At 35.9% G+C, this 23,067-nt stretch overlaps 2 protein-coding genes and 1 pseudogene across 6 annotated transcripts in view; 1 reads left to right on the top strand and 2 right to left on the bottom strand.

The window, feature by feature from the left end:
- Window positions 1–783: 783 nt before the first annotated feature.
- Window positions 784–23,067, bottom strand: part of Tasor2 (transcription activation suppressor family member 2) — a 101,469-nt gene continuing 79,185 nt past the window's right edge. For all 4 annotated transcript variants that reach the window (XR_015439134.1, XR_002398223.2, XM_013075801.3 and 1 more), the window contains one exon: window positions 784–23,067. This exon is cut by the window's right edge. The gene's annotated coding sequence lies outside the window, so the exon portion shown is untranslated.
- Window positions 784–23,067, bottom strand: part of LOC147826341 (ras-related protein Rap-2a pseudogene) — a 35,672-nt pseudogene continuing 13,388 nt past the window's right edge. The window contains exon 1 of the transcript XR_015439135.1: window positions 784–23,067. This exon is cut by the window's right edge and continues 13,388 nt beyond it. The product of XR_015439135.1 is annotated as a ras-related protein Rap-2a pseudogene (transcript).
- Window positions 1,788–23,067, top strand: part of Gdi2 (GDP dissociation inhibitor 2) — a 28,000-nt gene continuing 6,720 nt past the window's right edge. The window contains exons 1-6 of the mRNA XM_004854517.4: window positions 1,788–1,976; window positions 9,757–9,864; window positions 13,319–13,418; window positions 16,402–16,536; window positions 17,395–17,593; window positions 17,851–17,982. Coding sequence (XP_004854574.1) covers window positions 1,932–1,976; window positions 9,757–9,864; window positions 13,319–13,418; window positions 16,402–16,536; window positions 17,395–17,593; window positions 17,851–17,982 — 719 coding nt within the window. The 5' untranslated portion in view covers window positions 1,788–1,931. The remainder of the gene's footprint in view (window positions 1,977–9,756; window positions 9,865–13,318; window positions 13,419–16,401; window positions 16,537–17,394; window positions 17,594–17,850; window positions 17,983–23,067) is intronic.

Raw genomic sequence — 23,067 nt, 5'->3', positions numbered from 1 at the left:
GACTTGTTCATCCTTATTTTGCCTGTAAAACTGTACAACGAATCAGTTAATCTGCAGAAAAACCTCAGGGATTGAATTTAAAAATCTTTCAGCAATTTTCCCAGCTTCCCTTGGTCCATCCCTTGAAGAAATTTTAGGTCATTAACATACTCTTCCAGTTTCTTCCATTCTCCTTCTGCCACCTTTTTCCCTCTTTTCCTCTAGTATTTGGGATTGAACCTAGGGCCTTTGCACTGAGCTACCCCTCCAACCTCCATTTATCCTGAGACATGGTCTTGCTAAGTCACTGTGTTGCCCAAGCTAGGTTTAAACTTGTGATCTGCCTGAATGAGCCTCCAGAGTAATGGAATTACTGGCACACACCACTATGCCCAGATAGGCCCATAATTCTGACAGACAAACCTAGCTGGTGTCCCAGACTTTCTAAATTGTGAACAGCCTGTGATCAAAAGTCACAAAAAGAAAAACAATTGAAAAAAATACTGTTAAAGCCAATTTGACTCTGAACCCAGTTAGAAAACTGAGGCCTTCTGACTGAATTCAACTCAGAAAAGTCGGGGCGGGGGGAAGGAATAAAAAGTTTGTTCAGATAAATTCAGGAGTACAAAATGAGCGGATGGGCCGGGGACCTGGCTCAGTGGTTTCGACGCCTGCTGCGCAAAATGAGTGGAACTTGGGGTCCAAGAGATAAACTTACTGGACCTCCGGTTGCTGGAGAGAGATGACGGGGTCCAAATGGTCTTGCTGGGTACCAAAAGAAAAAAAAAAGGAAAAACCGAAGAGTTAAATTTAACAATATTTATTTAAACAAGAAATAGAACCAGGCAGCGCTTCAGACCAAAAATGTCTCAGAATACTCCCACGTACAATATGTACGTAGTATTTATAACTAGAAAAACAGGAACTGTCCAAAGATTACCTGAATAGTGCAATTCAGCATTTGCCTTTATTTGGTACAATTTGGCAGCCTTCAGTTTGGGATTGGCCAAGGCTCAGTTGCTTGGTTACCAGGTATACTCTTAAATTAGGGTACAATCTACAGTACTTACAAATCAAGGTAGGGTGCAGTTCACTATATATGGAGGCCACCTCGGTCCAAATTTTACTGTTCAAGTAAAGACACCAGTTCAGACAAAACTTATTTAACGGAATCAAACAAGTATGACACAGGCCGTTAATTAATACAATATCTGAGTGCTTCCTAGTCCGGCCAGCAGCCTTGCAAGGAGCGGCAGGAGACAAGCTGCAGAGGAAGATGAAGCTTCCAGGCCCAAAGGGGCGCCCGACTTGCGTTCCTCACCCACGTGGCCCCGCACGCCAGACGCCAGACTGCGCACACCCATCTAAAGTCCAAGGGCAGTGGTCAGGTTCTGGGATTTTGGGCTTTGTGAGTTCCTGGTCAAGAGAGAGAGTCATGAAAAGCAGGAGCCAGGTCGAAGCATCTGTGCCACTCCTCCCGCACTACTCAAAGTTCGCCCGCGCGCCGCCGCCCAAACCACGGTGGCAGAGGACGGGCGGGAGCCGGAAGTCAAGATGGCGACGTCCCGCCTTCCTATCGCGAGTGACGAGAAAGAAAGAAGGTTGGACGAGCGATGGGAAATAGCCAATGAGAGGGCGGGAAGCTCGTGACAAGCGGCTCTTTTAGCCTCTCTGCAGGCCCCGCCCGGGCCGCGGAGCCTCGGTGGCAGCCCACTGCACCCTCCCTTTTCTGCCCTCCCTTTTCTGCCCTCCTTCTCCTCTTCTCCGCTCTTGTGTTCCCGTCTGAGGTGGCGGCTGGCTTCGCCTCCTCATCAGCTCCATTTTACCTCTCCTCTGGTGTTCCCTTTTCCCTCGGGTACGAGAACGGCCTGAGCATCTTCCCGCCTCCTTAGGGTGGCAGCGGAGACCCGGCGCTTTCTCTTTCAGATCTTCAGTCCTCGCCCTGCCCAGTCATGAATGAGGAATACGACGTGATTGTGCTGGGCACCGGCCTGACGGTGAGCTACAGGCGGCGAGATGGTGCAGAGCGGCAGCTGGGCAGGGGCGCTTCGTGTATGGTGTTCCTGGCTAGGAGGCGGCCCTCGCTTGCCCTCAACCAGTTCTCCCACCTGCTCCCGCTCTGGCCCGCGAGGTGGTGTTGAGCGCAGCCTCACCCCGGGAAGTAGAGGGCCCTGCACCCGAAACCAGTGGGTCTGTGATTGCATCTCCCGGGGGCTGTGTTTCATAGGCAGCCTTGCTTTTACCCAAGGGGTCGTGGCTCGTAGAGATGGACTGGTTTGGAGGCGGTCAGCGCCCTAGGTGGAACGGGTGCCTTCGGCCTGGGAAACACAGGCCGTGCATCTGTGAAGCTAGTCAGTTGGGTAGTAATGGCCAAGTAAAAGATGAGAAATTAACGCTGCAGCCTCTTGCAGAATTAAAGAGGAAGGGGGGGGGAAGCCAGCCCTAGGGTGCAGATGCTTCTCCACTTCCCTTTTTGGGTTGATGACCTCTCCCTATTGGAAGCTCGGAAGCTCGGGGGAGGGTGGGTGTGGTGTAACCGCTCTTAGTTGCATTTCCTATTTAGCCAGTGTCACTGCTACTAGCCAGTCTGGCTGCCAAAGCCAGGTTGAAGATTTCCTGGCAAGTCATTGGATAATCATTGCTTTGTGATTTGTGATTGGTAGTTTAAGTTCTTGGAGAAAATGAAGAGATTAGGTTTTCTTTACAATCCTCCTCTAAAGAAGCCTTATTGATTCCTCTAAACCACCTTCTAATCCCACTTACTGAGCATCTGCAGAATTGGAAGTGAGTTCTCTCAAAACTTGTCTGTTCATATGCTTTCGCACTAGACCTTTGCCATCTTTTCCTTTTGTTTGATTTGTCCTCTACCTCACTATCTCTTCTAGATTCTTTCCCTTAAGAAATGGATTGGTGATTGCTAAAGGGAAAGATCTTTGTACTACCAAACTCACTTCAGGGACTTAAAAGCTAAATCAATAACGTGAAGAATGCTTTCGTAATAGATGAATGCAAAGCACATCTAATACCATAGTATATTCTCCTGGATATCTGTCTGGTTAGAGACCTTTAGATAATGTTCTGCAAATAATGCAAGCAAGTTTTGTATCTTGTATGTTTTTTCTTCTTCTTTTTTTTTAATAAAATGAGTATTCATCTTGGAAAAGAACTCAATTTTTAGAGAGAACCATTGTTTATCAGTGTTTTGGGAAATTTGAAATTCTACTGTGCTGTTTAATGAATATTGATATAAATTATGCGAATTCCATATAATTTGACCTAGTTATTTAATATAAACTACCACGTCAGATTTGTTGAAATGCTTTATAATTATCAGGACCAAATCAACTTTTTTTTTTAGGTGACACTCTGAAATAACTATTTTAGATTTCTCTAGACGGGAGAAAACCTTTAAGGTTTTATTCAGCCTTTTTTAAAGGAAAGGTTATCTGTTTATATTTTGTGATGATAGTTGGAGAATACACATTTCAGAATACTTCATTATGTTGACCAGTGCAGGAATAGACGTGTGACTGTTCAGGATATAGTAGCAAACAGATGTGATTGTTTATCTGGGAAGCCATATAGTTATAGTCATTTTGAATATGGGAGATTGGGTTGAATTTTTTAGATGGTAAATTGGGAAGACTATTTGAAGCCCAAATACTGCTGTATAAATAGGCTTGCCACCAGCACTTTATTTTTTTTTCTTTGATTCCTAATTGCAAGCTGAGCTTAGTAGTTGTGGTGGAGCTTGCCCATTAGAATGGGTACTACTGCTGCCTGTATGTTTGTAGAGCCAGTTCCACTGTTTTACTGTGATTATTGCTGTTCTTTTCAGATTTGCTCATGATTAAGGTCAGTTGAATATAGACAAGTGAGTAGGAATCCATCGTCATGCAGGTTTCCACATGCCCAATTCAGAAGCATCACTTTGTATCAAAGATGGCACAGTCTTACTGTGTAACAACTAGGTTAAAATAATATACTTTATTTAAATTTTCATTTGGATTGTGAGCATTTTGATACTTAACTGGAAATCAGACCAATTTCTGCTGTCATTTTATAGCTCTGATAACTTTAATATGAATCTGCCTAGATTATTTTGTGAGACGTTCTTTTAGAATTATAACAATTCAGGGCAATCACATTATTACCATCGTTGATAGGAGTAGTAATGACAGGATGATGTTGATGAGAAATCTTAGACCCGCATTTTTAAAGATAACCTGACTTAGATGACTGGAAGTTAAATGAAGAGATGACCAAAGTTAAAAACACTTGGATTCGAATTAACTTTGAGTGTCTAGAGTGAATATACCAGGAAATTAATTTCTTTAATTTTTTGCTGAGATTTAAGATATAAAGGCACATGCCATCAGGTGTGGGTGCCAAATATATGATGCCAAGTACTTGTAATTTTTATTTATTTATTTTTTTGGTTTTTTGATTTTTTGAGATAGGGTGTTCCTCTGTAGTTCAGGCTGGCCTTGAACTCACTATGTAGTCCAGGCTGGCGTCCTGCCTCACGCTCCTGAGTGCTGGGATTACAGGTGTGCATCACCATGCCTGGCAGTACTTGTTATTTTTAAAGCAGGTTTGAGAAATTGTTGGTGTTTTCTGTGTTGCCTAGTGTTATTTTTGTATTATTGAAGTCTAAAATAAGCTCATATTAGTCCACAAATATTGATAATAACTATAGTAAAGAATGTCTAAAATGATTTGGTAAAAACTGTAATAAAGTTTGTATTCTCTCTGTAGGAGAAAATGAAGTAGCCTTTATAAAGAATTTTTAGGGAATTGAGAGTTATTCCTTTAAACTTATCCATTTATCCCTTGGATAAAAAGGCCTTTCTAAATTATATCACAACTTGTAAACTAAGGAACCCGACTAATTTACTTGATAACTAAGATTTCACAACATGAGGATTAATTACTGTGTTATGCTATAACATAATGAAGTCAGTAAGACCAGTAAGCTTTGTAGGAACTTTGACCCTCCTTTAATAATCCTAATACCTCTTTGCTTTTTGAATTTTTTATGCAACCCCCACCCCCCCCATCTTGCTGTTAGGCTAGCATCTTCTCCTTTTCTATGCTTTCATTGTGTTAAGCAGCCTCTCACCACGTAATTTGCACATAAGTCATTATGTGCTTGAAAATAAATGGTGTTAGAAATAGTATATTTAAAAAATGAGAGTAGCTCCACAGCTGTTTTTGCATCCCCCTATTTTTTTGTTCTACACAGCAATTCTAGTAAGGAATTATGATTAGAAATGTACACTTTGATAATTAACCATGCTATTCTCAGCATTATATGTTTAAAAATTATTGTACATTCTAGACAAACTTTTCCTCTTTTTTCTTTAAAAGTTTTATTTCAAATATAGCATTTTGTACTTGATTTAAAAATACAGTACTGAACTATAATTTATATTATTTCATAGATTTGCTTAGTCTTAGAGTTGCTCTTTGAAAATTCTTGCTATAGCTATGTTAGAGTTCTGCATATCAAGACATTAGAAAGTAAAAAGGCAAGCCACAGCATGGAATAAAATATTTGCATTACATGTAACCAGTAAAGGACTTCACATATCTCTAGAATATATAAAGAACTTTTATAAAGCAGTAAGAAAAAGAAAGCTCATTTTAAAAATGAGCAAAAAAAATTGAATGGACACTAAAAGAAGATACTTTAATCACTAATCAACTATTTTAAAAAGTTGTTGATTAGTTAACAGGAAGTACAGATTAAATCATATCTTAACTAGAATGGGTGAAATTAAAAAAGACAACAGTAAGTGTTGGACAAGGATTTGAAATGGCAAGGATGTTTTTACACTGCTGACAAGTCAATTGTACAATCTTTTGGAAAGCTTATTGGTAGTATCTGTTCTCATCTAACAGAAATGCATACTTGAAAGACACATGAAAGTGTTCAAGCATGTTATTTGTAGTAGCAAACATTGGAAACTATGCAAGTGTCACCAGTAGTAGAATGTATATGTAAATTTTGGTGTATCCATGGGGTATATCCACAGGTTGTATTTGTTCATTGGAGTCCTCTAGAGCTTTGTTACCCAAAGTGTGGGTTGTGCAACTGCATCTGCAGTACCTGAGAACTTACTAAAAACTCAGAAGCTTAGTCTCCAAGCCAGATACCCAAGTCAGAATCTACATTTTAATATAATCCTTAGATGATTGTTATTTGAGAAACACCCCTTTAGATGGGGCTTTCTAAATATGTCCTGGACCAGCATCCTCCACCACCCTGGGCCTGTTAGAAATGCAGATTCTCAGGCCCCACCCTAGGCCTGCTGGCTCACACTCTGAAGACTGTTTTATCCAGCCCAAGGAGTCATGGATGCAACCTGAGGTTTCAGTCTGTTTGGAATGTGCATTTCTCAACAAGCTTGCAGGTGATGCTAAACCAGGAACCTCACTTTGAGGTCCTCTGCAGGATTAGGCTTGCTTTCTATAAAGGTCCAGGTAGTAGTTTTTGCAAGACATATGATCTCTGTCGTAACTCTGCAACTCTGCTGTGGTACTGTGAAACAGCCAAAGATAATACATATAGAAATGGGCATGAATATTTACTGATAAAACTTTATTTATTAAAATAGTCTGCAGGTTAGGTTTGGATCATGTATGTTGGGAACCCCTGCTCTATAACAATGAGAATAAATAAATTAGACCTTATACTATCATGACTGAATCTTTTAAACATAACATTGAATAAAAGATGTCAGATTAAAAAAATACTATATAATTCCATTTATTCAAGGTTCAAAAACAGAACAAATCTGGGCCGGGGATTTAGCTCAGTGGCGCCCCGCCTGCCTCACAAGCGCAAGGTCCTGAGTTCAATCCCTGGTACTGCAATAAACAAACTGAAAAATAAAGAAGATACTGAAGAACATCACCTACGAGAAAAACAAACAAACAAACAAATCTTTGCTATTGGTAACCATCAGAATGAAAGGGGATGGTGGAGTTTATGACAAAAATAGGGAATAAGGGGCTTTCTGGAATATAATGTTTTGTTTCTTGAGCCAAATGAAAAATTATGCACACTCCTGTAGTAAAATTTGAACCTGACAAGCCTTCTAGAACATAATGGGGTTTTTTTTGTTTTTTTTTTTTGGAGCTAATTAAACACATTCCGACAGTAAAAGTTGAATCTGATGTTAAGTAATTTTTTTACCAAAGCATTTATTGGTAAATTTCAAATATACATAATGATAACATTTGTCATAGGGAATTTGTACCAGTACATGATATATCTTGCTTTTTTCCCCATTCTCTCCCCTCCTTTATATACAGAAGCTTTGTTTCCATTTTTTCCTTCAATTTTTCCCCTTTTTTTCCTTGTGCCTTCTTTCCTTTCCCCCATGTTAAGTAATTTAAATCATTTAAAAAATACTAAATGGATATGTGCATTATATAGGAAAATTTGAAATTTGTATGAATTTTTTAAAGTGAAGATTTCAAAGTCATTTAGACTTTTGGGGAACAAGATTGTATTTTTCTGCTATTTAGGGTCTTTTGGCAAATTTGAGAAACACTGAAGGTTTATAAAGATTTGGGGTCAGGAGTGGTGGCACATGCCTGTAATCCCAGCACTCTGGAGGCTGAGGCAAGATGATTATGGCAAGTTCCAGGCCAGCCTGGGCTACATAGCAAGACCCTGTCTCAAAAAAAAAAAAAGATGTGGAATTTCCTTTGTCTTCAAAAGTGTACAAATTATGAAAACCCTGGTATAGATGTTTTCTCAAAGTGAAAAATTAAAAAAAGGGGAGCTTGAGATGTAGCTTAGCACAAAGGCTTTGGATTCAATCCCCAGTACCACCAAAAAAAAAAAAAAAGTTTTGAATGGATGTGTACTGCATCTCTGTTTCTTCTCATTTATTAATGTGTTCTTGACTCTCCCCATCCTCATTAGATTGTCACAGTCCAGCCTCTATCCTTGGTTTATTTACCATTTTCCTGATAATCCTATTTGATTATCAGTTCGTTTATGGTTATCTTTTTCTTTTTCTTTTTTTGTTTTTTGAGATAGGGTCTCATTTTGTAGTGCAGGCTGGCCTTGAACTCACTATGTTGCCTAGGATGGCCATGAACTTGCAGGAATCCTCCTGCCTCAGTCTCCTGAATTCTGGGATTACAGGTATGAGCCAACATATCTGGCTCTGATGCTTCTTTAGGGGTCTAATTCTCAAACATTTTAGTTTCAAGATCTATTTATACTTTTAAAAATTGACACTGAAGAACTTTTGTTTATAAGAGTGGTTACATAGCTTCTCAGCCTTTTGGCTAAGATCAAGTGAAGAGTGGTTACAGTATAGAAATCAACAGAAATAAAAACTATGTTAATATACTTGAAGTAATACTAAACCCATTACATGTTGACAAAAATGACAGTTTTACTAAATATAACTTTTCCAAAACAAATTTATTAGAATACCATTGTCTTACATTTTCTGCAAATCTCTATATTATCTAATAAAATCTCTAATGAAAGCCAGATTCTCATATCTGTTTCTATTATTGTGATATTTGTCTTAGCTGAATTTTATGAAGAAAATCAGGCAGCACACAAATGTAGAGAGGAAAAGGGAGGGAGGTTATAATGTATATTCTTTTATTTATACAAAACACAAATGGCACTTCTTTATAAAAGTTGTAATATGAAACCCAAAGCTACATTAATGTTTTCGTATTCTGATACATTAAATAAAATCTATTAATCTAGCTTGTACTTTGAATTCCTCTTTTTTCTCTCTTGCATGATTTTATAACATTCCTCTGTCATTTGGAAAATAGTGGTTTACTCTGAAGGTTGACACATTTTGTTTTGCAGTGTCAAAAAATCGAATTTGTTCATACTGTCACTGGTATCTGAAAAGTCTTTTTGGTATTGGGGACCTAACATGTCCATGCTTGTAGATATGTTTTCTAGAATTCTAATTTCCCTTCAGATTTTTTTTTTTTTTTTTTTTTTGGAGACAGGGTCTTCCTATATAGTTCAGGCTGGCCTTAAATTCACTATGTAACACAGGTTGGCCTCAAACTCAGTGGTGCTCTTCCTGCCTTAGCCTCCCAAGTGCTAGGATTACAGATGTGTGCCACCACACCTGGCTCCCTTCAGAGTTTTGACTTTTTGTTACTGGAAACAATGTTGATTATTTTCCTTTGTGTTCATTTTTGAAAAATTGTCTGCCAAATACCTAAGCTTAAATAATTATAATTTATTCAGTCAGGTTTTCTTTTAAATAAAAATGACCCATGGGGAAAAAAAGGCCAGTTCAGCTTACCAATCATGGCACAAAAGATTTTCCTTAAGCTAAAAGTGTTGTCCATGTACTTCCCATTTTGTCATGTAGAATATAACAGGATGAGTATTGAAAAATATATTTGATGAGGTTAATTTTCAGTGCTTCATTAAAGAAAATGCCTGGTAGTGGTTTTGAGTGTCTGTTACAGTTTCTTTTATCCACCATTGATTTTGCATCATCAATGCAAACGTCAACCCAGTATTAAAAAAGTGACTCATATTCTTGATGTTTTAACCTTTGGATCCACAGAGGTTCATGGTTTAAGACTATACTTTGAATCTTGCTACTGTACGTTTTTCTTCATGAATTATATTATGCTACATGGATGTTAGTGTTAATTACCAAGAGAATGTTTAACGACAGGCTTTTTCTTTTTTTTAAGGAGCAATTTTAAACATTCCGTAGGACTTTCCTTATTTTAAAAATACTTATGTTTTCATTGTAGGAATGTATCCTGTCAGGTATCATGTCAGTGAATGGGAAGAAAGTTCTTCACATGGATCAAAATCCATATTATGGAGGAGAAAGTGCATCTATAACACCACTGGAAGATGTAAGTATTAGTAAAAAATTAACATGCCTCTTATAATTTGAGAGTATTTACCTGTGAATCTCCAGTTTATTCCCAAGAGATTGTTTAATTTGTTTGGATAGATTATCTGGAACACCAAAGTCTTTTAGGAGGTTTGAGTTTGGGGCTTGTAAAAATTTAAATTGTGACCTTTTACCGTCTAGCACTTGTTAGCAAAGTTAATAGAATGTAGACAAGAAAGGATGGTAAGGATGCCTGATGTGCCAGGCACAATGCCAGTGCATTTACCATGATCTTATTTATTCTCTCAGACACTTAAAGATGTATTTTTATCTCCAGTTTTCAGATTACAAAAGTGTCTGTGTGGCGTTAAAGTCTCAAAGATAGATTGTGAACCAATATTATAATACAACTCCAAGCTTAGTTTATTTTGCCATATAGCTTGGCTTGGCTTGGCTTGGCTTGGGTTTTCTTTTACTTTACTTTACTTTTCTTTTTTCTTGAGACAAAGTCTTGCTGTATAGTTTAGGCTGGCCTTGAACTCACTGTGTAGCCTAGGCTGGCCCTGAACTTGAGGCGATCCTCCTGCCTCAGGCTCCTGATTGCTAGGATTACAGGTGTAATTACACACCTGGCATGAAGCACTTTCAAGGTGTATCTTACTACTGTTTCTCTGTATGGGGCTTGTAGAATATCTGCCTATATAGAAATGAGCTGTACTGTGTTTTTTGTAAGATGTGTATCAATTTCTTACATAATTAGTCACTTTTTAGACTTGGAAGTTTTCTTCTATATTCAGGAATATAGAAAAGTTGATATACTACTACCAGTGTATCAAAACCTTACACCTGAATTCCTCAGTTAACTTTTTTTTTTTTGGTACTGGGGATCGAACTCAGGTGGCAGAACCACGGAGCTAAATCCCTGGCCCTCTTTTTGTTCTTTTCGAGACAGGCTCTTGTTATGTTGTTGGCCTTGAACTCACTTAGGTACCCTAGAGTGGTCTTAAACTCAAGGTGATCCTCCTGCTGCAGCCTTTCCAGTGTGGAATTACAGGCATGGGATACTACACCTGGTTTAAAATTTTGAAATATTTGCTTCACCTTCATCTTTTTTTTTTTTGTTAGTGCTGGCAGTTGAACCCAGGGCCTTTGTACTAAGCTATATCTGTAGCCCTTTTTTATTTTTTGAGACAGGATCTTGTTAAGTCACTAAGTTGCCCAGGCTGGAATTGAGTTTGCAGTCCTCCCTCAGCCTCTCAGAGCTGGGATTACAAGTGTATGCCACATGCCTGACCTCCTGTCTTTTTTGGTTGGTGTTTTTATTGGTTTTGAAGAATTGTAAGTAACACAGACCTCAAGATACTTGACCTCAATACAGAGTCTGCTCAGAAAATGTATAACACTTCAGGAAAACAAACAAACTTGTGTAAATATTTTATACTAAATGTATTGAGACATCATGATATTAATACAGGTTACCTTTGGGTTCTACAATTACAAGAGGTGCTCAAAGTGGCTATTAGCTTCCAGACATTTATTAGTACAGCAAACTGCTGATTAGGTAACCTTGATCATTGAGATTGCTGCACATGCATTTTCAATTTCTTTAAGGGCCAGCAGTATAGTGAGTTTTCAGTTATATATGACATAGATAAAAGTCTGCAGGTATTAAATCAGAAGAATGTACCTCTTATACAAGTTTTTCTTTTCCTGCAATATGTATACTTTTTTTGTGGACTCAGTATTTTAGCACTCATCTGTTAAGAATAAGATTTTCCTGTATAGTTCTATATAATCACAATACTATTACATTTATGAAAATTGACAATAATATCTAGACTAAATTCAGATTTCCCATAATATGTCTTACTTACCTGATTCGTAGTCTGCTTTTTCTTTTTTTTTTTTTTAACAATACTGGGCATTGAACCAGGGGCCTTCTCACTGAGCTATAGCTCCAGACCTTTCATTTTTACTTTTATCTTTTTTTGGTACTGGGGATCGAACTCGGGTCCTTGCACTTGTGAGGCAAGTGGTGGAACCACTGAACTAAATCCCCAGCCCCTATTTTTACTTTTTTTTGAGACAGGGTCCCACTAAGTTGCTAAGTTGCCTATGCTAGGCTTGAATTTATGATCCTCCTGCCTAAGCCTACCAGTATTCTTTTGTTTTTAAAACCAGGATTAACTAAAAGTTTAAGCATTAAGTTTTATTGTTTCTTATTCTTTTAATCCACAGAAGTCTCCCCATTTTTTTTTTCTTTTGAGAAGTCTGCTAGGTTATAAGTAATTGTTGTTTATTACTTCATACTAAATCACATTGGGGCCACATAATATCAAGTTATGCTGCCATTAATGATGCCAAAAACTTTGATCCCCTGCTTCAGGTGATGACCCCCAGATCTCTTCTTTGTAAGTAACTTATGAGACCATGTGCTGGCACTGTGCCTTCCACACTTGGTACATTTATTAGCCCATCTTGCTTTCTTTATTTCGTGTGTGTGTGTGTGTGTGTGTGTGTGTGTGTGTGTATTCAGAGACTCATGAACCTTTACCGAGTATCTACAAGCTCTGCTTATATTCTGCTTCACCCTAGCAAAAGGATTCATGAAGTTAATATTCTCAAAGTTTAAACTACAAGCTTCTTTCTATCTAAGCTTCTACTCAACTTAGAAATTATAAATTGATTCCCACTACTACTATTACTACAAAAAAAAAAAACCCTGCAAGAAATAGAGCACAAGGAAGTTTTTGGAGGTGACGGATATGTTTAATACTTCATAGTAATAGGTGCATGTAACCAGACTCATCAAAGTGTATTATGTTAAATGTGTGCAGTTCATTGTGTATCAGTGGGGGAGGGGAGGGTTGAGATAGGGTCTCTCTAGTTTAGACTGGTATTGAACTCTGTGTAGTCCAGGCTGGCCTTGAGCTCTCAGCAATCCTCCCACCTCAGTTTGCCAAGTGCTGGAATTACAAGCATGCACCACCACATCTGGCTTGTGTATCAGTTATGCCTCAGTAAAGCTTAAAAAATGATAACTAGAACTAATTTTCACTATCTTTTCTGATTTGAAGAATCTAAAATGTATTTTTAACTTTTTACATAACTACAGAAGCAAAATTAAGCCTTTGTTAACTTTATTCAGGAGAGAATGAGCTTAATTTGTAATTGTTTGATTTCTTCAAATTATAAGGGACATACTTGCAGAACTAGTATGTCACTGACTAATAGTTTTGTATTTTTGCTTTTCTGCTATTGAAAAAAACTTGCAGTATTTATTTTTCATTTTTGAATTGAATAATGTTTACACATATCTTGTTGGAAAAATTTTATCTGATAAAAATGAAGTGCCCTTTTACATCATGTGCTAATGTTTATATCATGATAACCACTTAATCAAAAAGATAGTTTTATATATAATGAAAAATTAAGTTTTGTTACATTATGGGTATTTTTGTTTTACTTTTTAGTTATACAAAAGATTTAAATTACCAGGAGTACCTCCAGCATCAATGGGAAGAGGAAGAGACTGGAATGTTGACTTAATTCCCAAGTTCCTGATGGCTAATGGTAAAAAATTCTAACTTAAATTTTTTTTTTTTTTTTTTGGTACCAGGGATTGAACTGAGGACCTTGTGCTTGCCAGGCAGGCATGGTGACACTGAGCTAAATCCCTGGCCCTAACTTAATTTTAATTATGATAGTACATTGAATCAGATTTGGAAATAGAAACTACTCTTAACAGAGAATATTACACTGGGTGTGAGGAACTAGATTTTGTTGAAGAGAGTCTGGAGTTGGTAAGAATGGAAGGAAGAGGATGTTTATTAGTGTTTATTAGCCATTTATTAGTAAATGGCTGTGGAAAAACAAAATTATAGTTAGCATAAAACAAATCAAAATTGTAAACATTTTATGAATGCCAATTGTTTTTTGAGACAGGATCTCTACGATGTGTGATATATACCAAAATTGTAAATATTTGTAACAGATTTTTTTTTTTTCTCTTTTGAGACAGGGTCTTGCTATGTAGTTCAGGCTAGGCTTGAACTCACTATGTAGTTCAGGCTGGTCTTGAACTTGTGGTGATCCTCCTGCCTCAGCCTCCCAAGAGCTGGGATTACAGGCATGCACCACCACGCCCGGCTCAGATTTTCCTCTTGATGCTTTGGTGATGATCTTAAATAACTGGGCCTGCAGAAATACTCATTTGAGTGTTTTTCTAGATTTTAGTCTTTCAAAACCTTTTTTCATCATACTTTTCTCATATTTTAGAGGAGTATGAAATACCTCTTTAAATTACTATGATATTAATACTTTTTTTCTGAGATGACATGAAGGAGCTAAATTTTGGTTATGTATCTTTGTATTTCATGAAATAAAGGATGTGCTACTCTTTCCCCTTTTTTTGAATTTATATTCTATAGTTTGTTTTAAAAACCTTATTTGGAGATTCTCTGGAATTTAAAATTGACTGAATTCTTGTAAAGTATAAGCAAAAATTTCTATTATCTGAGTATAAGCAACATAATTATTTTCTTAAAATTCGAAAACAGTTGTGAAAGAAAGGAAAAACTTGACACAATCTCACTATCTCATTATGGCTAATAGTTATGTTATAGGCATGTGTCACCACATCAGACTAGCAGTGATTGCAGGGTCCCCACACTCCTCGTGCTGAGAGTTGAATCCAGAGCTTCACATATATTCAGTAACTCCTGTACTACTGAGCTAAATCCTCAGCCTGTCAATGAGCTTTTTAAAGTATTTTCTTTTTTATTGTCACATTTTTTCTTTCACCAGTGATACTACCCTTTCCCTAGTAGCTTTATCAACCCTTAATAGTACTTAAATTTTTGTCATATTGAAAGGTAAAATCTAGACTTTTAAAACTCCTATTAGAGGATGAGGTGAGTTTTAGATATTTATCTGCTTTCTTTCCTATTCTTTACTGAATTAACCTATCTTGTGCTTTGTACATTTTTTGTTGAAGTTTTCTTGTATTGATGTGAAAGAGTTCTTTATAAGTCAGGTTATTACCCCTCTAAATATATGTTGAAATACCTTTTCATGTTTGTGATTTGGCTTATGACTATTTTTTTCTGTGCAAAATGCTTTTAATTTTCATACCATATTGGTTGATCTTTTTTCCTTTGTATGCTTAGAAAATTTCTCTCTACCTCAGGGTTATAAGAGTACTAATGTTTGCAGGGCTGGAGTGCTGTTCAGTGCAGAGAGCACTTGCCTCACGTGCGTGGTCTTGGGTTTGATCCCCAGCACATAGTGGGGGCACTAATATTTGCTTTTTTGACTTTACTGTTTCATTTTTTTGCCATATAAACTTGTTCATTTTATCATATAAGCAGATGAAATTCATCTACTTTATCTTATTATTGGTTGAAAAGTAGAGATTGAAATTCATTTTTTCAAAATGGCCAGTCACTTGTCCCTCATCACCACTTATTTATCTTTTCCATTTTGACTCAAACTTTTTTTCATATATTGAGTTTTTATAAATTAAATTTTTGTACATGAGTATATTGTTTTCCTCTAATTTGGGAACTAATTCATTTAACTAGGTAATATACAAGTGCATTAACATCTAACTATATAAATCTCTCCTCATTGCTGTATTCCTTGTTGTCAAAAGAATTCTTAAATGTTTAACTACCTTGTCCTGTGTATCCTTTCCAATCAGCTTTAAGCTAATTTTCATTTCACAAGAGTTTGCTACTTTTGGGGTATGAGAATTCTTGGGCTTATATGTAGATAATAGTTCTAATTGCAAGCCTAGCTCTTTATCTGATGTTGGCGTTCACTTTGGTAAATATAAATTGACTTGGAAACATATTTTTGAGTTGGCTCTCTTTGAAATACAATAGCAACCATAAAGCAGCCTAAATCCATTAGCAATACTACTATAATTCTCAACCTCTAATGAGCTTCTAATAAGTGTTTCACAGCTTCTGCAAAGCAAGTTAAGAATTATTAATCTTGAAGTTGTAACATTAAAAATACTTCTGAATATACAGTAAGTATCCATTCTGTTTGTACATTTTTAAAAAGCTTTTAGAGAGTGTTTTTTTGTAATTGTTGGACCATGTTGAAGAATTGGGTAGCCATTAGTGGCAGTAAATGCACATTTATTTTTGTGGTACTGGGGATTGAATTCAAGGACTGTTAAGCTGTATCCTCAGCTGTTCTAATTTTTTCTTTTTTTAATTTTGAGACAGAGTCTCACTAAATTGGTCGGGCTGACCTCAAATTTGCAATCCTCCCAACTCAACCTCCTAGGATTACAGCATGTGCTGCCATGCCTGGCCTTAGTTTTGCAATGTTTTTAATGTTTCTAAGATTCTTTTTTTGAAGAGAGGGTTTCACTTTGTAATTTAGGCTGGCCTTGAACTCACTGTGTAGCCCAGGCTGGCCTCGAACTCGCAGCAATACTGCCTCAGCTTCCTGAGTGTTGGAATTACAGCACTCGTTTGTGCTACCATGGCCAGCCAGTGGCAGTAAGATTTAAGTTATGGTTTGAATTATGTGACTTTTCTAGGTCAGCTGGTTAAGATGCTGCTGTATACAGAAGTTACTCGATACATGGATTTCAAAGTGATCGAAGGGAGTTTTGTCTATAAGGGAGGAAAAATCTACAAAGTTCCTTCTACTGAAGCAGAAGCCCTGGCATCTAGTAAGTAATTTTATTTTTTTCAGAATAACAGATTTTATAGCAGAAAGGAATCTCAGAAATCTATCTATCTGGTCAACTAATATTTATTGAGTGTCTTATGTGCCAGACACTTTTCTAGGCAGTTGGGGATTTATCAGTGAATTTTAATGTTATGCACAGTTTAGGAGAGGAGGAGAAGGGAGATAAAATCAGAAAATTTTCCTTTTCATTATCTTTCTACCAGCTATAACCTACTAGTAGGACTGTTGATTAAATAGGAAGAGGTGGGCATTTTAGGTGGAAGTTTACAGTAGTCTGTTCATCTGTATTTAGTGTAAAAAGCATTGAACTGGCTATCTAAGACTTCATTCAAGTAAGTGATCAACAGCACAGTCAACATTCAAGTTTTGTTGTGGTTAATTTGTTCTTGATATCTTCAGCTTCTTTTCTCATTATATGCCACAGTATATCTTAGTGTATTCAGAAGAGGAAAAGAAGAATATTCAGAATTTTAGGCATTTGGCTGAGTGTAGATCAGAGTTGTCAAAGGAGGAATTTTGAGATTAATGTTTTCATAGATAATTTTTCTCAGTCATGTTTACTTTGTATCCAATAAGAGACTAATTCAACTTATATTTAAGTAAGTACTGGTTATAACTACTTGTAATTGTAAGGTAAAATCGAAGATCTTATAACTGACCTGTTTTAATTGTGTGGGTTTATTTTAGTCTTATAAAACTGGAAGCTGCACTGTCAGTTTCCACATCTTACACTTTCATCAGAGGAGCCTAGTTTGATGACATGCATAAACTTTCTTCCCATACATTTTTCCTTGTTGACTTATTGTAAATGTGTGCTTTTTGAAAAATTCTTCTGTAGGCTTAATGGGACTGTTTGAAAAACGTCGCTTCAGAAAGTTCCTAGTGTATGTTGCCAACTTTGATGAAAAAGATCCTAGAACTTTTGAGGGCGCTGATCCTAAGAAGACCACAATGCGAGATCTATATAAGAAATTTGACCTGGGCCAAGATGTTATAGATTTTACTGGTCATTCTCTTGCATTATACCGAACTGATGAGTAAGTTTTTTATATTTTTAGATTTGTATTTTTCTTGGAACTCTGAGTTTCCCAGTTTTCCAAAGTGGAAATTCTGACAGAATAAATAATATAGCCATGTTGTACCATGAAAAATGAGGTTCTAGTTTCAAATTAATGTTAGAGTCTTTTAAGTGAATAAGAAGGTAGTAGACTGAAATCACTACAGAAAATGATTTTTGATTGAACAAGAAAGAAAACTAACACCCTTTTAAAAACATGCATTTCCTTTTTTCCAGCTACTTAGATCAGCCATGTTGTGAGACCATTGATAGAATTAAACTTTACAGTGAGTCTTTGGCAAGATATGGCAAAAGCCCATACCTTTATCCACTTTATGGCCTTGGAGAACTGCCACAAGGATTTGCAAGGTAAGAGCATACATTTAATCTGTTAGCTGAAACTTTACTGATCCTGAGCTTCATCTTCAACAAAGGCACATAAGCTGTGGTTTGACTGAGATGAGATATGCCTGTGAGTGATAAGATGCCATTAATTTTATTAAAATTTATGTACAGTACAACAAAGATCTTCAATAAGAAGCAGTTTCAGTTTTAGCTACCCACATGGTTGTGAAATGTCATATTACTATGGTTTTAATTTGCATTTCTTGAGGATTAATATTGTCCACTTTGCATGAGCTTGTTGCCCATTTGTACAGTTTTGTGCTGTGACTGTCTTTTTTCACATTGCTAAAGATTTGGGTTGTCTTTTTGTGTTTGGTTTGTGGAAGAATTTGATGTATTATGGTGTCAAGTCATTTGTCAGATATATGAATTACAAATATTTTTTTCCCAGTCTGTGGCTTATCTTTACATAAGAAGTTAATACATTTTGATAAAGTTCAATATATCAAAATTATATTTTTATGCTTAATGCTTTGGGATCTTATCTAAGAAATATTTGCTTACCTTAAAGGTACAAAGATACTCTCTTGTCTTTTTCTAGAAGCTTTAGAGTTGTACCTTTGTATTTAAATATATGATTCATTCTGAACTAATGTTGGTGTATGTAGGGCTTGAGATTCTCTCCATTGTCTACCATTCTAGTATTTAGTTGTTCTAGCAGCATTAGTAGAAAATACATTCTTTTCTAGATAAGTCTTGTGGGGAAATAAGGTAGACATTATCTTCTCTGGAACCCACTTTCATTCCAATGATTTGTTTATATTTCCTATGCTAGATTATTAATAGTTTTGTTGTAGGTCTTGGAATTAGGTGATACAACTTCTCCTTAGGTTCTCAGTTAGGTTCTCTTTCAAATTTGACTGTTGTAAGTCCTTTACATTTCCATATATATTTAGAATCAGGTTGTCAATTTCTAGAAAAATGGTTGCTGTAATTTTGATTGGGATTGAGTTAAATTTTTCAATCAGTTTTGGGGAAATTTCCATTATAATAATAGTGTTCTGATCCATGAATGTGCTGTGCTCTTTATGTGTGAGAGATGATCAAAAATATGATGAATGTTTAACACATTTATTGTAATAAGGCATTGTCCTTAATTCTCAAAATACTACCCCTCGCTTCAAATGTACTTTTCCAATCATTCTTGGCAATGCATCTTTTACTGTAATAAGTAATAGAAATAGAATTTGGAGGGAGAGGGGAAGATAAGGAGAGGAAAGGGAAGTAAAAAAGATTAAGATGTGATACTTGGTTTGTATATGTGCCAGTTCCTCAAGATGAATGTTATTACTGTGTATCACAAACATATAACAATATATTAAAAAAAATACAATTGATTTATGTATGTTAACCTTGTATCTTGTGACATTGTGCTTATTCTACTAGTTCTCTTATTCTTAGAATTTTTCATGTGCATAGTCATGTAATGTGTGAATGGCAAGATTGGAATCTTCCCTTATAATCTTTAGGTGTTTATTGAACTGCCTAGGATTTCCAAAAGAATGTTGAAGTGGTAAGGATGGGCATTCTTACTTTGTTCCCAGCCTTAGGGAGAAAGTATTAAGTTTTTAACTATTAAATACGTTTTTCATAGTTTTCTGGTAGTTTTGTTACATTAAATTCATTCAGTTCTATTCAGTGTGCTGAGAGATTTTTTATTGGGACAGTAAGTTAATCATGCAAATTTTCTTGTCTCTTGTTAATGTAGTGAATTACATAGTTGACTTTTTAACATTAAAATATCCTTATATTGCCAGAATAAGCACCTCATTCATGATGTATTTTCTTATTGTCAGATTTAGTTTGTATTTTTTATGTGTATAGATGGATTTTTGTGTCTCCATTTATGATGGACATTGGTTTAATAATTCCCGTAGTGTCTTTTTGTATTAAGCCTTGGTAATCTTATAAAATGAATTGGAAGTATCTCTTTTGTTTTTTGGAAGTTTGTAGAGATTTTTGTTCATTTTTCTTAAATGTTTCATAAAGTATATTACTGAATCCATTGGGCCTAGACTTTCTTTGCAGCAAGTTAATTTTTTTTAAACAGAAACAAGATTCTTCACACATACTATTTCTTGTGGCAGTTTTCATAGAATTTAATTTCAAATAAGTTCTTGAATTTATTGATATAAAATTATACTCAATATTTCTATTACACTTTTGATGAGGTTAAGATCAGATATGATATTCCCATTCTTGAGATTGGTAATTTGTATTTTCTGTGTTCTCTTGCTAGGATCCAATTAATTTCATTTATCTTTTCAAAGTACCAATATTTTAGCTTGACTGCTTTTCTTTCTACCTTTCATTCTGTTTTTCCTTAATTTCTATTTCAGTTTAAATTGCCTTTTTTTAAGGCTTTTTAAGGTTGAAATGCAGTTGATTTTGTACTTATGTAATATAATTATGTAAAGGTTTAGTTTCCCTGTAAATTTGTGCTGTCCATTATGGTTAGTACCTTTTTTGTGATTTTTTTCTTTGATCCTTGGATTATTTGGAAGGATATTAATTTCTAAACATTTGGGGATTTTTCTAAATATTGTATTGTTACTAGTATCTTAATTCCATTATGATCAAGGGGCAATCTTACAATCATTAGAATTAAGTCATATAATTTTTGGCTTAATATATGATCTTAGTGAATATGCATGCCCTTGAACTGAATGTGTATTCTGTGTATGTTGGGTGGAGTAGTCTATAAAGGTAGGTGATAGAGATGAGATTCTCTTCTCTTCTCATGAGACAGGGTCTTCCTGTGTAGTTCAGGTTGGCCTTGAACTTACTATGTAGTCCAGGCTGGCCTCGAACTCACAGCAATCCATCTGCCTCAGCCTTCCAAGTGATGGGACTATAGGTGTGTGCCACCATGCCCTGTGAGATTTTCAGTGTATTTATTTATTTTGAGACAGTGCCTTACTACATGGTCCACTCTAGCCTTGAACTCACTTTCTAGCCCAGGCTGACCTTGAACTCATGGCAATCCTGCCTCAGCATCCTGAGTGCTGGGATTACATGAATGTTCCATTGTGCCTCACCTTTAAAATAAGTCTCTTGAAGACAGCATATAATTGAATCTTGCTTTTTCACCCACTGTGACAAATGTTGGCTTTTTGGAATATTTGATAACAGTTTATTTATCACAGTTACCATATGGTTGAGATTAATCTGTTATTTTTGCTATTCCTCCTCTACGCTCACTGCTCTTTCTCTTTTTGGATTATCTTCTGATATTCCATCTTAATTCCTGTAATGGCTTTTTACACATTTTTGTTCTTTAAAATCTTTTAGCACTTATCCTAGAGTATTTTTCATCAGTTTAATTTAGAGTTAATATTGTACTATTTTACATAAAATACTGTATAAGAATTTTGCAATACTTACTCTATTTGCCATTTTCCTTTGTGCTATTGTGTACATTTTACATTTCCATATTTTATAAAGTCCCACAATTCCATATCAAAACTGTTAATACCATTAGTCTTATAATTATTATTATTATTATTTTTTTTTTTACATTAAACAGTTTAAAGAAATGAACAGAAGGAGGCCCGGGGGAGTAAAGTAGTTCAGTGGTAGAGTACTTGCCTAGCATGCAGGAGACTGGGTTTCAATTCTCAGAACTAATAAAAAGAAAAGAAAAGAAAAGCAGCTGTTAATATTTATTCACATATGTACCATTTTTGTTGCTCTGTGTTTCTCCTTGTAAGTTCTTATTTACATCTTGTGTCATTTTTCTTCAGCTTCTCTTCTGTGTTCTACAATATAGGTCTGGTGGTAATGATTTCTCTCAGCTTGCGTTTATCTGAAAATGTTTCACTTTCACTTTTGAAGAACTTTTGGTGGCTGGAAATTGTTTTCTTTTAATACTTTGAAGCTGCTTTTCCTTTCACTTGTGCCTCCTTTGAGTTTTCAGAGTAAGTTAGCTGTCATTTGTATCAATAATTTCTATATGTATAGTGTGTTTTTCTCCTGGCTGTGTCTAGGCTTTCATGATATTCTTTGGTATGGTATTTTCACTAGGATTTGCCTGGTGTTCTTTTGGGGGGAATGGTTACTGACCTGATTGTAGATTGAAGTTACTTCTGACACTTTTTATGTTAAATGGAGAATTTAAAAGTCATTTCTTCATTTATTTGGTTCTCTTTCCCCAGTCTTCCTAGAACACTAGTCACTTCTATGTTGATGTTATTCTTTAAGTTACTGAGGTTCTGTTTATATTTTTTTCTTTTGTCTTTTTCTCTCATTGCTTCATATTGAATAATGCCTGTTCATTTGTCTTCAAGTTCATTGTCTTTTTCTGCTATTTTCTATAGGCTGTTAACATCATCCAATGACTTTCTTATATTTTAGATCTAGAATTTCCAGTTTTTTATAGTTTTTACTTTTATACAATTCTGTTAAACTCAATTTGACACTCTTAAGTGTATTTATAATAAGAATATCTGAGGGCTGGGGATTTAGTTCAGTGGCACCACGCCTGCCTCGCAAGCACAAGGTCCTGAGTTCGATCCCCAGTACTGGGGGAAAAAAAGAATATCTGTCATTAAACATACCATTGAATATATGTAAAATAGCTGCCTTTTAGCTCTCGTATATTTAAACATCTAGGTAACCTGGGCATTTATTGATTGATTTTTATGTTTATTCTGTATCACACGCCTGTTTTTTCACATGTCTAGTAATTTTGGATTGAATACATATACAGGGCATATGGATTGGTAGAGATGTTGAATTCTTCCTCTGAAAAGTTGATTTTTTTTTTTGCTCAAGCCGGTAGTTAAATTATTGGGTGTTAACCTTGAACTTGTGGAAGCTTGATTTTATACGTTGTTAGAGAGGATCTTTTTTAGTTTGGTTGAGTAGTTAAGTACTAAGCTGTGGTCTCTCTGGGATCACCAGTCTCCAACATGATGATTTTAAACTTCAAACTTGTTTTTCCTGAGGCCAGCAGTAATAATTTTCGGCTTCCCGCTTCTACCCTTTAAAACTGTTGAGTTTGCTAGATTCCTTGGATTTTAGCTCATGTACAAGCATTTTTTGAGATAG

This window comes from Heterocephalus glaber, unplaced genomic scaffold, assembly GCF_053883595.1.
Source record: "Heterocephalus glaber isolate CG9 unplaced genomic scaffold, H.glaber_assembly_v1.0 deba00001472, whole genome shotgun sequence".
Classification (NCBI taxonomy): Eukaryota; Metazoa; Chordata; class Mammalia; order Rodentia; family Bathyergidae; genus Heterocephalus; species Heterocephalus glaber.
This window is presented reverse-complemented; position numbering and strand designations above follow the sequence as displayed.